The 17,943-nt window shown below is 39.8% G+C and overlaps 1 protein-coding gene across 2 annotated transcripts in view; it reads left to right on the top strand.

Moving 5' to 3' along the window:
• The window catches only part of COG2 (component of oligomeric golgi complex 2), a 51,684-nt gene that overhangs the window by 25,288 nt on the left and 8,453 nt on the right, over nucleotides 1–17,943 (top strand). For both annotated transcript variants that reach the window (XM_050769165.1, XM_050769176.1), the window contains exons 6-12: nucleotides 722–830; nucleotides 1,401–1,580; nucleotides 3,596–3,720; nucleotides 7,067–7,193; nucleotides 11,026–11,165; nucleotides 16,030–16,091; nucleotides 17,552–17,703. In XM_050769165.1, the coding sequence (XP_050625122.1) occupies nucleotides 722–830; nucleotides 1,401–1,580; nucleotides 3,596–3,720; nucleotides 7,067–7,193; nucleotides 11,026–11,165; nucleotides 16,030–16,091; nucleotides 17,552–17,703 (895 nt within the window). The remainder of the gene's footprint in view (nucleotides 1–721; nucleotides 831–1,400; nucleotides 1,581–3,595; nucleotides 3,721–7,066; nucleotides 7,194–11,025; nucleotides 11,166–16,029; nucleotides 16,092–17,551; nucleotides 17,704–17,943) is intronic.

Genomic DNA, 17,943 nt, shown 5'->3' on the forward strand with positions numbered 1-17,943 from the left:
ATTTTGTGCCAGATATGTAAAGAATGCCCTGTCACTAGGACCCAGAACATACAGGTTGACAGCTGTTGCTGTTTGGTAAATGTAATTTTAAAGTAAGTCATTACTATTTAAATTTAAAATAAGATATTTTGAGATATTTATTCCTGCTGGAGGGTCAGTGTCATTTATTGAGGAGACAAATGTATTTGGTATTTTAAAATATTTAGAGGTATTTTAGCAAGGGGAGTGAGGCAAGGGAGAAGTAGAAAGGATCCAGCTATAAGAAATGGGATGGAAAGAGAAAGAAACGATAAGGAGGGAGAGGGGAAAGGTTGGGGGGGGGGGAGAGGGAAGAAGAAGGGAGGTTGAAGCTGAAGAAGAAGGTTATGAATGGGAGGGCTTGGAGTCAGTGGCAGAAACATGTAATTGCATGCACACAGGCCTGGCCAGCCCTGCTGCTGTCTGGTCCCTGTGGGTCAAGGCCAGGCAGCAGCAGCAGCTTGTACTCAACAGATTCCCCAGTGCACTTAGAACATGCTGTGCATATGGCTCCTGGGGAACATTGACTGATGGCACAAAAGACGCTTTAGCTTTCACCTTGTAACAAGGTGGCCATGTAAAACACTTTGACAAAAGTCAAAATATAGTGGGTGTGAAAGCCTCTCACTGCCAGGTGTGTGATGTATTCTTGTGGAAATAGAGACCTTAGGGATTATACTTCTGTAATTGTTTTCTCTACTAGCCCCCTTTTGACCGGACAAATTTTGGAGAGAATTGCCACAGAATTTAATCAGTTACAGTTTCATGCTGTTCAAAGCAAAGGCATGCCTCTTTTGGACAAAGTAAGACCGGTAAGTGTTGTTTTGGATTTCCACAGTTTGGTGTTAAGGAACTTGCTAAATAATTCTGGTTTAAATTAGTAATATTGTTGATCTAAGGGTTTTGAACTTAGCCTTGCATTTTTTTTTCAATTTTTAATTTTCTGGGCCCCAGCTTCCTAAGTGTCACACATTATAGATTTTGTGTAAAGACTCAGTCACATTTTCCAGATGATAAGAGTAAAATTAATTCTGAATTTCATGGAATTGGACATATTATATGATGTAGACAATTAATTTATCCAAAGCTCTTAATTGGATTTTAAATCCATTATGTTTCCTAAAGATTGACTCTGTAGCTTAAGAGGAAGATAATTTTTTTTCTCATTCTGTAATTCTGTCTAAATTCTTCTTTGATGAAGCGGAAATTTACTTATAAAGAGATTGGGGTGGAGGGGTTCATTGTTATCTCCAGGAAAAGTTATTATTTTGATTTTATATATGTCATCATCTATTGGTGTAAGAGGCTTGTTATGTGTCTATTTACAGTTTCAGAAACTGCTCCAACTAGAGCTTTTTTTACTTACCCACCTTTTCTTGCAGCGTATAGCTGGCATTACAGCCATGTTACAGCAGTCACTGGAAGGCCTCCTATTAGAAGGCCTTCAGACGTCTGATGTCGACATAATACGGCACTGCTTGCGGACTTACGCCACGATTGACAAGACACGGGACGCGGAGGCCTTAGTTGGCCAAGTACTAGTGAAACCATACATAGACGAGGTCTGTGCACCTCCTTCAACAAACATTCATGAGCTTCTGCTCTGCCTTTGACTCTTTACTGGGTGTAAGGAAGATAAGAAGAGAGAACAGAGATCTTTCTGAAAAGATTCTCAGTTCCTACAGTACCAGCTGTAAGGAAGGCTTGGTCTCCGTGGGTTACAGTTGGGAAGTAATGTTACAATGCCTGGAATTGGGCGTGCCCTCTCAGGTGTCCTAGCAGTGCTGTGGCTCAGGCTTCAAGGGCAACATTCTCACCTAGGGAGAAGGTGTGCATCCACGTGTTTTTAGGTCAATTTTATGGCAGGCAGTTGTTCCTCAGTAGTTGTTAAAAGAATGTTTTCAAACCACTGGTCTTATGGGTGGACTAAGCAGGGTGGACAATTAAGCAGTGACAACACTGCAGTGTACGAGGAAGGTGCAGAGAGTGCTGTGAGCGTGGAAAGGTGTGTGAGTGGGGTAGACAGTGGCACCCTCAAGTCTTCAGGGAATAAATGACATTTGGCCCAAGTCTTGAAAAATACGGAGGAGTTTGCTGGACCGGGAAGGTGAGAGGAGGAATATTCAAAGATCAAGGGCTTTTATAACAAATTAGCTGAGTAATACCTTAAATCTAGAACTCGGCTATGCAATATCCTTCACCTATTAGGATATAGTTAAAATATAGGAAGTAAGTATATCCCGCTTCTGAGCAGCCAGAGTATAGATTGTGCTATATAAAGTTGCTGATACTCAGCAGTTTCTGACATGCAAAAAACAGCAGCTTCGTCTGCTTCAGACTGAGAGAAGTCACTGAGCCCATCCTCAGTGTTTGGGGACTTGCCTCCAGTGACCTGTCAGTGTGAATGTTCTGACTGTTGTTAGTAAATACAAAGATTATACTCACATGATTTCAGGGTGAAAGTCTTTTATTTTTTAAAATGGAAAGTTGAGACTCCCAATGATAAAAGTTAAATTTAGGGACTAATTTTAATAATTATTTTGGCCTTGTTAAGATTACTAAAAATAAATAATCTTTCAGTTCTGTTTATATCCTGTTATATTCCATAGCTGTCTCTATGGGAGTGAAAAAATTACGTACATTTTTTCTTTGTCAATAAGTGAAAAATTTATGTGTGTGTGGGTTGGGGGACAGGGTCTCACTCTGTCGCCCAGGCTGGAGTGCAGTGGCATGCTCATGGCTCACTGTAGCCTCAACCTCCTGGGCTCAAGCAGTCCTCCCACCTCAGCCTCCCAAGTACCTGGAACTACAGGTACACACCACCATGCCTGGCTAATGGTTTTTTTTGTATTTTTTGTAGAGACGAAGTTTTGCCATGTTGTCCAAACTGATCTTGAACTCCTAAGCTCAAGTGATCTGCCTGCCTTGGTCACCCAAAGTGCTGGAATTACAGGCATGAGCCACCGTGCCCAACCAATGAAAATATTTTAGTCACTCATCTATTCCTTTTTCACTGAACTGAATATAGTATGCTAAATTCAAGAAATATTTGAACTTTCAGTGGCATATTAAATTCAGTAGCCACATTATGTTTTATTTAAACTCAGCTTATTTTGTCATATCGTTCTTGACTCCCAATTTTATCACAAAAAATAAAATAATAAACTAATATATTTTCTATCTTTCTCTGCCTCAAACCCTTCCCTAATCTGCATGATGGTAGAAGAAAAGGCCAGGATAAAGACAGTGAGGAGTTGCAGTGGAGAATCGTGTGCTCTGCTTTAAATTGTTTTTTTAAAAGGTGTTACTTTATTTTCAAACTCACAGGGAAGCAGATGAGAGTGCATGGTTTATCAGCCCATGTCTCCCCAACAGTCGTAATTGTGCAGCCAAATCCGAGGAACTAGTTTTGAATGTGACCTGTTATTTACTTTATTGTTTAGAAAATATGTCACAGGGAGGAGGGTGAGCATGAGGAAGCAGATTTGTAAAGTTTTCTTTATTGTTTTTTCTGAAATATATAGTTTGTACTTCCCTTTAAAATGCTTTTTTTAAAAAATGATATTCCTTTTAATAGGTGATTATAGAGCAGTTTGTTGAATCTCATCCCAATGGCCTTCAGGTCATGTATAATAAACTCCTGGAGTTTGTTCCTCACCATTGCCGCCTTCTTCGAGAAGTCACGGGAGGTGCCATCTCCAGGTAATTTAAACGACCCTGTGTGGACCCCACCTCCCTTTCAGTGACCGCACCTGCTAACCGCAGGCGCACGACAGACGATGACTGTCTTGTATGAAGTGAATCCATTATGAATCTTGTTATTTCATTGTTTCTACCCATGATATTGTGAGGCAGGTTGCATTAGCCTCATTTCAAAGATGTGGACACTGAGATGAAGCTGAGACTAACGACCATGTTTCCAAATCCAAAGTCTAGCCTTTCTTCTTCTCTGCACTTTTTCCTAAATTTAGTTTGAAGTCAGAATTGCTTTCCTTCCGTGATTCTAAGATGTCATAATCTGTCTATAGATATCAGTTCAGTTTAATTCAACAAGTTTTATACTAAGTATGAACTTATCTTCAATTTTTCCTCCCTTGGTTCAGTTTCCAAGACTTCCTGATTCTCTTTCATAAATATCCCATTACTTTCACCATTGCCATTGTGCCAGTCCAGGCCTTGTCATCTGCTGTCCACAATAATAGAATCTCCCCACCCTGTCTCCCTACTTCCAGTCTCTCCTTCTCTAAGCTTCTGACTGTCACATTTACCCAGAAATCTGCGATTCATAGATTTCTTCATAAATCTTTAGTGGCTTCTCAGTGCACATGGAGGAAGATCCAGGCTTCTTGAAGCAGGGCGTGAGGCCCTTTTTGTTCTTGCCTGGTAGCTCTCTGCTGGAGAACTCTCTGCCATGGAACTTTCCCTCCATATCCCTGGATGCTCCAGCCACACAGTGCTAGCTGCCTTTCCCCAGCTCCCTTGTACTCACGTGCTTCTGCGTTTTTCCTCTGCTTGCCTTGCCCTTCCTGTGCCCTTCGTTTTCCTGTCAAACCGCCTCTCCACGTGAATCTCCAGCTCAGATACCACCTCCTTCAAGAAACCATCCTTGGCTGGGCGTAGTGGCTCGCACCTGTGATCCCAGCACTTTGGGAGGCAAAGGCAGGCGATTCGCTTGAGGCCAGGGGTTCAAGACCAGCCTGGGCAACATGACAAAACCCTGTCTTTAAAAAAAAAAGAAAACGAAAAACAGTCTTTGTCCTAATGTTCAGCATTCATCATGTCCTGTGGATTGCAGGACGTGTTGCTTTTGTGTCTGCTGAGTACTGATTTCCATGTTGCGTTGTGATCACCTCTCCGCTGCTCACACCTTCCCTTGCCTCTTGACACAGTGTCTTAGAGCTAGCAGCTGCCCAGTTAGTGTTTGTAAAATGAAAGAATTAACTAAGTTTAATGCTCAAAAGGCAAATAAGGTCTCTGTTTTCATGGAGCAAGCAATATATTTGGCCTTGAGTTTTTGTTCTTTGCAGAAATGTGGGGTAATTAATATGCTGCTTGGCATTTGCAGTACCCTCTCTCTTTCCTCTGTACCACCTAAGATGAAGCCTAGTTTTGCTACTTTTGTTTAGTAATCATAAGTATTTAGTTGGATTTGGGGATAAGAATATAGTAGAAATCATGATGTAAAATGAAGCCATAGATATGAAACAATCAGTCATTAGATTTGACAGAGCCAGTCTGGGTCCAGAGATGTCAAGCTTCAAAGCTTTAGGGGATCTTTTCCACAGTTTTTAGTGTGGGGGAATTCACGTAGAAGGCTTAGAGATTTGAGGAATCTGAACTGTACCTTGCGAGATCATCTTCATCTGCTGCTAGCCCGTCACTGTGTTGCAGGTTCTGTGTATCCCTTTCCTTCCCGTGCTCGGCTCCTGGCTTCAGATTTCCAGCTTGGTGCTTTCCCTGTCACTCTTTTCTTTTATCATGTGCCACCCTTCATGGGCTTTATAACTGGCAACACCAAAACATTCATGATTTCTCCTCCAGAGAATACAGATGAGCTTTTCTAATCCGTCTACTGTTAATTTTGCAGGTTTTACATTCTGTCTTTGGGGCTTTCATTAGACATTAACTTTGGGAACGAGGAAATGTTGTCATTTAGTAGTGATTATATTATGTATATCTGTAGTTTGGAGTCCTCAATTTTGTGCTTTCTTTCTCCAGATACCTTAACAGAGCCTGCTCTTACTATTATTTGACAGTGTATAATATGTTGTGTGGAATTGGATATATGGGAGGCAGCCATCTTCTTTCCCCTTCCTGGCCCTCCACCCCCACCAGTAATTTCTTAACAATACTTAGGTGAAACTATACTAACAGTATTTGCTAGCTCTTCCTGGACAGTGAAACAAAGCTTCCTTGATAACTTATCTGTCTTGATAATTTTCGTTAAGCAGGAAAATTACAAAAACTTTAAAAAATTTTATTTTAATACTTACCAGAATGTTAAGTCCCATTTTGATATGGCAACTTAGCTACAAAACTCCCAGTTTTGCTAAAATAAGAACATTTATTAAATTGTTTGCCATTTTAAAAAATTACCTTAAAATAGAGCAGAATACACAGTATGAAACAAAGTGGGCAGATTAGTGAAATGGTGTTTGCCTAGAATGGATGTTTACAGGTCTTTGAGTTCGTGAAAGACTTAAGGAATCTCTCTTATTTAACCGTTACTAACATAGGGCTTTTACTATGTGTTAGGCACTATCCTAAGTACTTTACAAATATTAATTCTTATTATGACTTTGTGAAGTTGGTACTATTATCATCACCATTTGAAAGATGAAGAAACCAAAGCACAGAGAAGTTAAATGATTTGCCCACGCTCCAGTATTTGAATCAGGCACACTGGCTCCGAAGCGCATGCTTTTGTCTCAGTGCTGCCTGTCATCTACATTTGGGAATTTGGAATTTAAAGTCTGGTGCTAAACAAAGACAAAATAAGACAAGCGCACACACACACAAAAAATTAATCTATTATCAGATTTTTGTGTCAAGATTTGTGATAAGATTTCCCATTTGATAGTCATAGAATTTTAGAACTGAAAGTAATCTTAGAGATAGCTTAGTAAATAAAAGCTGTTATTAATCTATAAATTAGCATAATTTACAATGCTGTATGGTTTATTGGTGTTCAGTAACGTGAAGGTTATTTTTCCTGTAGTATTAGACTACTCTACTTTTTTTCCCCAAGATAGGAGTATAAAGGTGGTGGGAAGTATTTTAGAGGGAAAAGTGTACCGAGGTGATTAGCCTTGACACCAGGTGGAGGAGTCAGGATCTAGGAGATTTGCCGGGTGTGAGGTGAGACTGAGATTAAGGAGTGGAATAGAAATTTGAGTCTAGAAACAAACTAAATTACAAATATGTTTTTTTTTTTTAAGTTGAAATAAGTTTTAGACTGCAGATCTTTTGGCAGAAGCAACACAGTGGAAATTTGCTCTTTGTAAATAGATTATGGTGTATTTTACTGAAATGTGCTCTTATTTTACAGTGAAAAAGGCAATACTGTTCCTGGATATGACTTTTTGGTGAATTCTGTCTGGCCACAAATAGTACAAGGATTAGAAGAAAAGTTACCCTCGCTTTTTAATCCTGGGAATCCCGATGCATTTCATGAGGTATCTCTGCCCATCGTCTTGATTCTTGAAGATGTTAACCGGAGACTGGAGAAATATCATGTTCTCTTCTGCTTAGTCTTGGTTCTGTGGTTTATTAAAAATAAAAATTTGAGTTGCTAAGTGAACATTTACCTTAAAACACACACATCACTTTATCCAAGATATGAGCTATGATACTTTTAGGAATAAGAACATTTTCATTTTATAATATAAAGCATAATTAAGTCTAGATACAAGTGTGAGTAGAAATGTACATTATTTTCTTAAAAACATCCTGAGGACCGTTAAAAGCCAGTGTTTTTGCAGTTTTCTGTGAAAAATTAAGTTTGTACATCTCTGCCATATAATTTTGAATGAAAACAAAGAGTACTCATTGGATTTTTTCAAGCAGCAAGTACAAAGGAATTGATTGGATTTTAAAATAGACTATATAAATGTCCTCTATAATTTAAAAGTTAGCCCCAATATTTATTTCCTTTTTTAATTTATATTTTATTTTATTATTACTGTTACTATTTTTGAAACAGGGTCTTAGTCTGTCGCCCAGGGTGAAGTGCAGTGGCACAATTATAGCTCACTGCAGTCTTTGACTCCTGAACTCAAGCAGTCCTCTCTGCTGCTTCCTGAGTAGCTGGGATTTCAGTGCACACCACCATGCCTGGTCAATTTTTCTTTTCATTTCTTTTTCTTTTTCTTTTTCTTTTTCTTTTTCTTTTCTTTTCTTTTCTTTTCTTTTCCTTTTCCTTTTCTTTTTCTTTTTCCTTTTCTGTGGAGATGGGTCTCACTGTTGCCCAGGCTGGTTTTGAACTCCTGGCCTCATGCAGTCCTTCCCCCTCAACCTCCCAAAGTGCTAGGATTTCAGGTGAGCCCCCATGTCCAGCCCTGTTCCACCCCCGGCTTTTTTCCCCCTTAAAAAAGAAAAAAGATTTCATGGTTAGGATTTAAAAAGTTAATGTATAAGTTTGTTTTCCTTTGTATCATTTTAAAGGCTCAGCCTCTTGGTACTTTTCTTCCTTCTCCTTCCCTGGATTTTGGTTTTTGGTTTCTTATGCAATGAGATAATCTTTGTCATTTAATTAGGTACTTTATTAAATTTGCAGTGATTCTAATTGTCAATACATTTGACTCATTTTGTACTTTCTCTTTGTTCCAGTTTTCTTCCCTTATTTCCTTCCTCCCATCTTTTTTTCCTCCCTTCTTTTTTCACCTTCTTTGTATTTTAGACTTCTGGGGATCTGTTTTCTGTCTTTATTCCATTTTGTCCCCTCTACTAATTTGGAAGTTGTACCCTTTATTTCTGTATATATTCAGTAACCTTAGTGGTTACTTAACAGAATCTAAAGTTGATTGATGTTCTTGAGCCTTCTCCTGGACAATACGCGAACTTAGAGCACATTAACGCCAGCCATCCCTTCTCATAGTATATATTTTTGTTTCCTTGCTCGTACTTCTATTTTTTTTTTTAATCTTAAAAACTGGGCATTTTTATTGTTTTAAATAGTCATCATCCTCTGGGAATTACCCTACATGTTTGTCATTGCTTACTGTTCCTTTTTGAATGTCAGCTCATCCTTCTTGAATCGTTCTTCTGAAATTCATGTTAGAAGACTTTTTAGTAAGGCTCTGTTGATAATAATTTATTTTTTTAAATAATTTCTCAGTTTGCGTTTGTCTGAAAATAACTGTATTGCTTCTGTTTGTAAGGTCAGTTTGCTGGATATATTAATAGAATTCTCAGCACTTTGAGTATTGTCTTTTGAGTTGCATTATTAAGTTCACTGTTAATTTAATTGTTATTCCTTTGTAGTTAATGCCTTTTTTCTCTGGCTGCTTTTAAGATCTTCTGTGTGACTTTGGTGTGCTAAATAAGTTCTGCTGTGATATGTCCAGTAGAACTTCTTTTTTTAATTATTATCCTTAGGATTTGATAGGTTTTTCTGAATCTGAGAATTGGTGTCTTTCATCCATTCTGGAAGATTTTTATTTATTATTTCTTCAATTGTGCTTTTCTTTCCTTCCTCCATCATCTCCATCTAGATCTCTTGTTTAGACCGGCTCACCCTATCCTCTGTATTTGCTGCATTCTCGATAATTTCACAGTCTGTCTTATAGGTCACTAATTCCATTCTTAGTTGTATCTAAACTCTTTTCCACCTGCATATTGAGTTTCCAGTTAATTGTCATTTTTTTTTATTTCTGGAAGTTGTATTTGTTCTTTGTCTAGCCTCCCTGGTGAATTTGTTTATTGATTTTTTAAGTGTAGAGAGGCACAAGATAAGCGTAAACAGCCTGGGGCCCAGCAGATTTCCCACAGATAAGACAACACATTGGGAGGTTTACCATCCCAGAAATGCAGCTTACCTTATCTCTTGGCAGATTGTCCCATATTACAGTGCATTGAATAACAGGATTGTGCTGTTTTCAATAAATTTTGTAGCAACAACATTTGTGATTTTAAAAAGTAGGCTTTTAAGGTAGCATAAGGAGAGTGAAATAATGGCTTTAAGCAGTAGCAATTGTAAGCTTTAAGCACTGGCAAATGTAAAGACGCTTTACAATTTGCTCTATGCTTTAGAGACTCATATTGAGCATGTTTGGCTCAGGAAATGTTTCAGCTCAGAAATGAACCTTTCCGATAGAACTTGACTTTAGAATTTTAGGCTAATACTTAACGTTTGTGAAAGTTTCCAGCAGATAGTATCCATTTATTTCCAGAAATACTTTCAGCTTTAAGCCTTAATGTAACATGTTTCTTGTAAGAGGGAAGTATCTTTATATATATATTTTTAGCATCCATTATATGCAGAGGTATAGTTTTGTCCCAAAAGGGAAGAATAATCCCGATTTTTGTCTCAACTCTGCACACCTAGACCACCCTCTGGGATAACAGAAGTTTGCCCAAAATCTTTTGAAAGAAATTTAAAGCCTGTAGTTTTTACTACTACAAAATCCTGTCTAAGCACAGACTTTAGCATATTTAGATGAATGGTTTGGTGACCCTGGATTGAGCCCCTTTTAATTGAGAAGAACATAAAAAAGCCAACAGTGTTCTTAGAGCCTGGGGGCTTCGGGAATAAAGTACCCACAAAAGCAACGTGCAGTGCAGTCGCAGTTTTGCTCAACTGACTGACTAGCGTTCTGCTTCCTCTACCTCCTAGCTTGTCTTTTGAGCAGGTTCTCTGCGAGCCTCAACAGAAGAAGAAGCATCATTTGTAAAATGGGGGATGATGATGAGGATGATAGCCATTGCCTTGTGGGGTAGTTTTGTGGGTTAAATTAAATAATACAATTCTAAGCACAGTGTGTTGATGATAAATGCTACGAGTTAGCTGCCACTCTTAATGGTTTTGGTACATCTCCCTGTCAGTTTTCATGCTATCTTATTTATAAAAATGATACGAATACTCACATGGTTCGATTATTTCTCTTCTCTCCCTTTCTTCTTCAGAATTTTCTCCTTCTGTTCTTTCTCCTATGTGAGGCAATGATGAATTATGTCATTTAATCTGCTGTCAATTCAAATTCCAGTGGGCTGGGGTAGGGGGCCCTAGAACATGAGCACTACCATTTAAAGAGCACCAGACTTGGAGTGCCTGGGTCTCAGATGGGCTTTGCCATGGAAGACACGGAAGACATATCACAGAACCACTTTGGGCATTTACGCATCTTTAAATGGGACATTGGAAGGAAGATCTCACAAGGTCCCTGTTAACTCTAGAAACTGTGATTCTTATGTGTTGAGCTTCTTTATCTTGATTACAGTTTGCAGTACATGCTCCCTGTTCTGGTTAGTTTTCTGATAATGAAAATTTTCCATTTGTTTTTATTTTAGAAATATACCATAAGTATGGATTTTGTCAGAAGATTTGAACGGCAATGTGGATCACAGGCTAGTGTAAAAAGATTAAGAGCACATCCTGCCTATCATAGCTTCAATAATAAGTGGAACTTGCCTGTTTATTTTCAAATAAGGTTGGTCATTTATTCACCGCCACCCCCACCCCCACCCCCTTCTAAAACAGAATTTGAATGCCAATTAAGGTTGTTGTGCCAATTAGTGGCTCCTTTTCTCTGATCATTATAATAGGCTTTGGGAGACAAAATTGAAAGTGGAGAAAGATACATAAGAAGTATTATGGTTGCCAAAGTCTGACTTGCATGACAAAAACGTAAGTTTTATTTTTTGGTAATTGGAGAGCTCAGAACACAAGAGTTGGAAGGAGCTGACTCCAAGCCCCGCCTCATTCCCACCCACCATGTCCTCATTCATTGTGAAAAGAGAAAGTAGGAGTTATACAGCAGCTCTTTTTTTCCATTTTCCCTGTGTCATCATCTGCCTCAAATAATGAACCTGTCTCACATCTGTTTTTGCTCATCTGAGATACTTGTCCGCTAGAGGGAATGGGGAAAAGCAGAGCCTTAAGTGTTCTTTGCAGCTGGTTCCATCTATTAGTGTATGAGAAGCCTCATCATTATTTCGGCTTCGCTTATCATCTTTGTGACATTTGTGCCCTCTATTCTGGAAAATGGTGACATTTTTCTTCCAGGTTTCATGATGATATCACCTTTGTCAATAAGCCATTCTATAAAATACTTGGGGAAATGTAGGATGAACCCTTAACATCATACAGTGCATTGGAGAAACAGATGATAATAGCCATTTTTGCAGATTCTCTTGAATGAGGTCATGATATGTTCTTCCATAGAATGGCATTTTACCTGAAATGCTCTTTGAAGAATCATAGGCTTTTTTATTTACATTGCTGGATGCTTTCATTAATTATGATGCAGTCCTTTCCCCTAGAGTTCTGAGGAATAATTACAGAGAAGGAGATCAAGAATTAGGTCCCCTGATGATAATTGCTTGGGATGATTGAGAATGTATGTAATCATCTTTTTATAATGAAATCACAGTTCTCAGAATGAAGTAGTAAGGTGCCCTTTCACTTACAATACTGTGTTTTATGCTAAATTTTCCAAGGTTGCGTCATCATGTGGTTTGTCTCTCAGCAGGAAATTATGGATTTGTTCATCTAAGATGTTAATGGGATGCACTGGAAATAGTTGTTGTATGATAATCAACATCAAGCCAGGGCAAGAAGCCTTTTTGATTTGTGAGCAGGATTTAAAATAGTAAAGCATCGTTTTATAAAATGATACTGCTATGGAGAAATAAGGTTTACATTTCCCCATCTCTCTGTCATCCAGGTTTGGAGTTAGATTACTTTGGTTATCTAATGCTATCACCTCACAAACATACTCCTCTGCTTCCTGCCTCCAAACTCTTTCCTGGTCCTTTTCCTCAGACCCTGGGACCCATGCACCGTTACCTCACTCTTCCATCCCACCACTGCACCTCCTGCAGCCCCCATGGGCTATTTCAGCCTGTGCTCTTGGCTCTGCCAGGCTGGGCCCCTTGGTGATGGCACAGCTTGGCTTCAGCTGCATCTCCCTTCGTTTCAGTTTCTCTCAAAGCTGGTAATTGGGGCTTAAACTCCATTGAAACTCAGCCAATTCCCTGAAAGTCTTTTTTACCTTCACCAGATTTCAGCCTTAAGCCTTCAAAGGAGTTGATTGGCCTTTTTGAAAAAACCTCTTTTATTTAAAATTCGTGAAATTTAAAAAAATACATTTGAGTTATGAAGTGTAGAACTTGTTTTTAGTACATTTGTTTTTCCATCTAAAAAGTAAATTCCATTAAGACTTTGTAGAACTTTTCTATTGATTTTTATCAGGTGTTGGGTTGTTTGCTCTGAAGGATGACAAAAAGTTCCGCAAACATGGTTAGGGTCAGAGTTGCATTGTCATCAGATTCATTTCAAGGTCATTTGAAGTAAACCTAAAGACAGTGGGGTGGTGATGGTTGGACATTTCCTAAGAAGAAATATTAATATTGCACTCTCAGTAGAAGTTTTCTGCTCCTGGATCTGACTACCCATATCCCAATCATCTTCGGGAAAAAAGCCACCTCCCCAGCCCAGCCATCACCACAATTCTTGTGAACACATTTTGTATCCTCTCACTGTCCCTGAGACCCCGCTGTGTCTACATTTCATTTGCTCCTATGGGCATATTGGAAAGTAGATGAGGACTTAGTTTCTCATGGGAAGAAATTAAATGCAGATGTGATCAAAACAGCCTCAAATTATAATGAGTCAGTGACTGCCTGGAAACTGCAGGTGTTAGCCCTTTAAATGCCAAAGGCTAAATTTCAGTTTGCTATTCTTTTTAAAGTTGAAATATTTCTAGTACATTCACATGTATATACTGTATTACATAGTATATGCTGAACACAGTCTTATGATGTGGAATCTACGTAGTAATATTAAGGTGCGGGTAGCCCTTTCTCTCCTGTCCCTGCACTCCTCTCAGACATGTGTATCCACGAGAGACGGGTGCACTTATGATGCTCCTGATACTTCAGAGAAAAAAAACAGTAGGCATCACTATTGTTATCGCCATTGTAATTTTTATTTAAGTATTATTGTAGCCCTGTGATGTTCGTGGAGGAATATGTCTAGAGACCTTCCCCGGGCCTATATTTAAGAATTTAGAAATGTTTGTATTTGGGGTTGCCCTTCTTACATGGATCCTGTTGAGAGTAGAATGACATTTGATGTGCACATGAAAACCACAGCATAGCTTTTCAGATTTCAACAGAGGTTCCCTCTCTCTTTTGGCCATTTTCCAAGAAGAAATATGTTCTGTTGCTTCATTCCTGGCAGTTACCGCACAGCAGAGCTGTGTGAGGGGCTGGTCCCCTGGCTGGGGAGCACACCTAGGCCAAGTGACTCGGGCAGTTGTAATCATACATCACTGTCCCTGCTCAAAGATAGGCAGAACCTCTCTGTGAAGTGCAGGGATCAAGGCTCTGCTGCATTTTTTTGGTCCTTTTTCATTTGTATGCTTTTCAGAATTATCGTAAATATACATAAAACTCTGTAGCCCATGTCTTTGCATAGTACTAAATTATACCTATTTTTTCTTATTGGTTTATAGCATCAAGCTTCCACATTAATACTGCATACTGGTCCATTGAATATACTGCAGATTCTGTAACCATATTCTTTCTTTTGGCCATTTAGGTTGCTTCAGTTTTTCCCTGATATAAACAGTGCTGTGTCAGCTATCAGGCCTTTTCTGTATCAGGGCTAACTTCCTGTATTTTGTTTAGATTTTGAAGAAAGGCAGGACTGGGGGTCTGAGGTTGAGCTCTAGGAGCTGGTTTGCTCTCCCAGGTGCAGAGCAGTCCCATCTCCCTTGTTCCCGTGTTCAGTGTCACTGCCTCCTCTTACTGCTGTTCCTGGGCTAGTTTCCAGTGCTCTATTATTATTATTATTTTTTTTTTTTTGAGACGGAGTCTCGCTCTGTCGCCCAGGCTGGAGTGTAGTGGCGCGATCTAGGCTCACTGCAAGCTCCGCCTCCCGGGTTCACGCCATTCTCCTGCCTCAGCCTCCCGAGTAGCTGGGACTGCAGGCGCCCGCCACCACGGCCGGCTAATTCTTTCTTGTAGTTTTTTTTTAGTAGAGACGGGGTTTCACCGTGTTAGCCAGGATGGTCTCGATCTCCTGACCTCGTGATCCGCCCGTCTTGGCCTCCCAAAGTGCTGGGATTACAGGCATGAGCCACCGCGCCCAGCCTCCAGTGCTCTCTTATCCCACTTTTCCATCTGTCACTTGTTCCTTCTGTACCTCTCAACTGCAGCAGGAAAAGACTAGCCTTTTGTGAGCTTCACTGGGCAATTAGAGAGTTCCTTTCTTTCCATGGGGCAGACAGGACGGCTACTGGAAACCAGCCAGCTATAATGGTCCAGGATAGCCTTGGTGTCTTCAGTGCTCAGCTGTGTTGGGTAGGGCTGCAGCTTTTTGTGTCAAGCTGTTCTTTTTATTCTTTAGACAGTTGCCTTTAGCTCAGTCTCTGAACCGCTTTTTAAAAGCACATTATGTACTATAAAAAATAATTTCATATCAGTTGGATAAATTGATATTGAGCATGCATCAGAATTCATTACTAGTAAGGCAATTAGCAGGTGACAAAAGAGCATGCTAGTAAAGACAGGTATGAAATTGGAAGAGTTATACAGTTAGAAAACAATGCCTGCCGAAGCAGCTAGCTTAAAAAAACTATATAACACGCAGCCTTTCACAAAGTCATAAAAACATGTCCATATCCATTATTAGAACAGAGGTCTGTGACAGGATGAGCTGAGGTGCCAGGTGAGCCAGCTGTCATCAGGAAAAAAAGAACGCACATCTAGGAAGCACTGGTACAGACACTGAGCATTAGTACCCAAAGGGCAAGTACCATGGACGTGGGAGAGGGTCAGCAGATTAGAAGAGCACCAAGCAGCGAGTTCTAGTTTTAACTGGCTGCTTCCCGTGATTTTTCTCAAGCTGCCAACACAGGTACAGAACTGCAGCTTTCTTACCCTGGGGACGTTTACCTACCTGTGATGGTGTTAAGATAGATGGGTTGGAGGAACCAAAGTTTTATGGCCTTGAAGTGAATAGAGGATCATAAGCAGGTGCTACTCACCTGACAACTTCTTGATGGAGACTTAACTGGCAGTTTGTTTAATTTGAGAAACATGGGGAAGGTTATGATTCAGACCAGCTGCAAATAACAGAGAACCCTTATATAACAGTGGCTTAGTCACGATTTCTTGTTCAGTTAAAAAAAAAAAAAAAAAAAAGGCTGGGAGAATAGTCATTTCGAGGCTGGACTTACCAGTGAGTGACAGAGAAAGTTCCTGTTACTTAGGAAAAACAGAGGATGGATAGGGAAAGGCATCTGTCAGAGTCATAAACACTAATTCGTGTTCTTGTTTTTATCTCAGATTTAGAGAAATAGCAGGATCCTTAGAAGCAACACTTACAGATGTCCTGGAAGATGCCCCAGGTAACACCCCCAAAGTGATAAGTGGCATGGTATCCTAAATGAGTTCATTCAGTTCACCATGTCAGCTAGATCATAATACTCTGAGCATACTTTCACTGGTTTTTTTTGGTTTTTGTTTTTTGTTTGTTTGTTTGTTTTATCATGCCTTAAGTTGGACCTTAAAATCACTTAGTTTGACTCTTTTTTTTTTTTTTTTTTTTTTGAGATGGAGTCTCTCTTTGTTTTCCAGGCTGGAGTGCAATGGCATGATCTTGGCTCACTGCAGCCCCCGCCTCCCAGGTTCAAGTGATTCTCCTGGCTTAGCCTCCCAAGTAGCTGGGATTACAGGCATACACCACCACGCCTGGCTAACTTTTGTATTTTCAGTAGTGACAGGGTTTCACCATGTTGGCCAGGCTGGTCTTGAACTCTGACCTCAAGTGATTCATCCACCATGGCCTCCCAAAGTGCTGGGATTACAGGCATGAGCCACCATGCCCAGCCCTTCTTTTTTTTAATAAGGTAAAAATAAACCAAATAGTTTTGGTACATAGAGTTCTTGCTTTATAAAGATGAAAAAGGAATAAGAATATAGGAAACAGACCTCATTTTCATTCCTGAATATAACTTGGCCCCTTGGTGTGCTTATGTGATCAGCTGGTTTTTTTAGCAAATGGGCTGTGATCTGCCTTCCTCCCAGGCTGAGGACTGGTCTGCATGGTAGAGGGTCAGGGTGCTCCTGCCTCTCACTGACAATGACTCACAGCTGAAGCATGCATCCTGGGCCTCCTGGGCCCTGGCTGCCTATGCTGGGCTGCTGGGCAGGTAACAGCTGTAGATATGTGGACTTAGCAGTACATGTTTGCATACTCTGACAGCCTCATTAATTTTTGTATCATATATTTATTCCTAGTGACCACTGAAATACTGTGTGCTTATATCTAGGTTCCTCGACTTAAATTTCCACTCTCTTTTATGCAGCTAAGTCTCCTATCATTTTGAATCAGTTTTAGCTTCAGAATTTGTTTTCATCTGTCTTTGCCAAAAATGGTCATATGTAGTTAACTTCTTCTAAAAGAATAAGAAGTATGTTGAGATAGAGGAAGACTCTTGTGAAACAGGACAAATTTGAAACTGAAGTTTAAACCTCTGCAAGTGATTGCCACTCCAGCCCATGTTTGTTGATTGGGTATAAAGTACCTATTAAACATTATTTCTGAATGCTATATATGTTTGATGTTTATCCAGACACCTGGGAGATAGTGTCATGTAAAACTGTGCGTGGCATGAAGGATGTGGTAGGGAACATGGATTGTGGCCACTCCTCATCCCTGTGCCTCCAACAGCTTTGCTGACCACATGGTTTTCTTCAGAAGGCCACTTTCTTTACCTTTGAATCATACATCAAAAGTCTCACATTAGATTATAGCCTAAAATTGTCTGAAATTCCTTAAATGTGTGTTGTTGTTGTTTTTCTCTAGCTGAAAGTCCATATTGCCTTTTGGCTTCTCATAGAACTTGGAACAGCCTCAGGAGGTGTTGGTCAGATGAGATGTTCTTGCCGTTGCTGGTGCATCGCCTGTGGAGATTAACTCTGCAGATTTTGGCACGATACTCTGTGTTTGTCAGTGAGGTAAGGGCTGGCCATGGAGCTCATCCATAATCAATACTGATAAAAATTAAAGATGTTAGGCTAACTCCTTAAGCTTTTTGTAAATGCCATGAGAGGTTAATTCAGAGGACCCCAGTAGTCTGACTTCCCAGGATTATCTGCAGCTCTGTTTCTGTGTTTCACTTTTACTCCTGCAAGCATTGCATTTAGGGGTGTCTATTATCACGAACTTGTTTTGTTGAAAAGCACCACTCTGGCAAG

Source organism: Macaca thibetana, chromosome 1, assembly GCF_024542745.1.
Source record: "Macaca thibetana thibetana isolate TM-01 chromosome 1, ASM2454274v1, whole genome shotgun sequence".
Lineage (NCBI taxonomy): Eukaryota > Metazoa > Chordata > Mammalia > Primates > Cercopithecidae > Macaca > Macaca thibetana.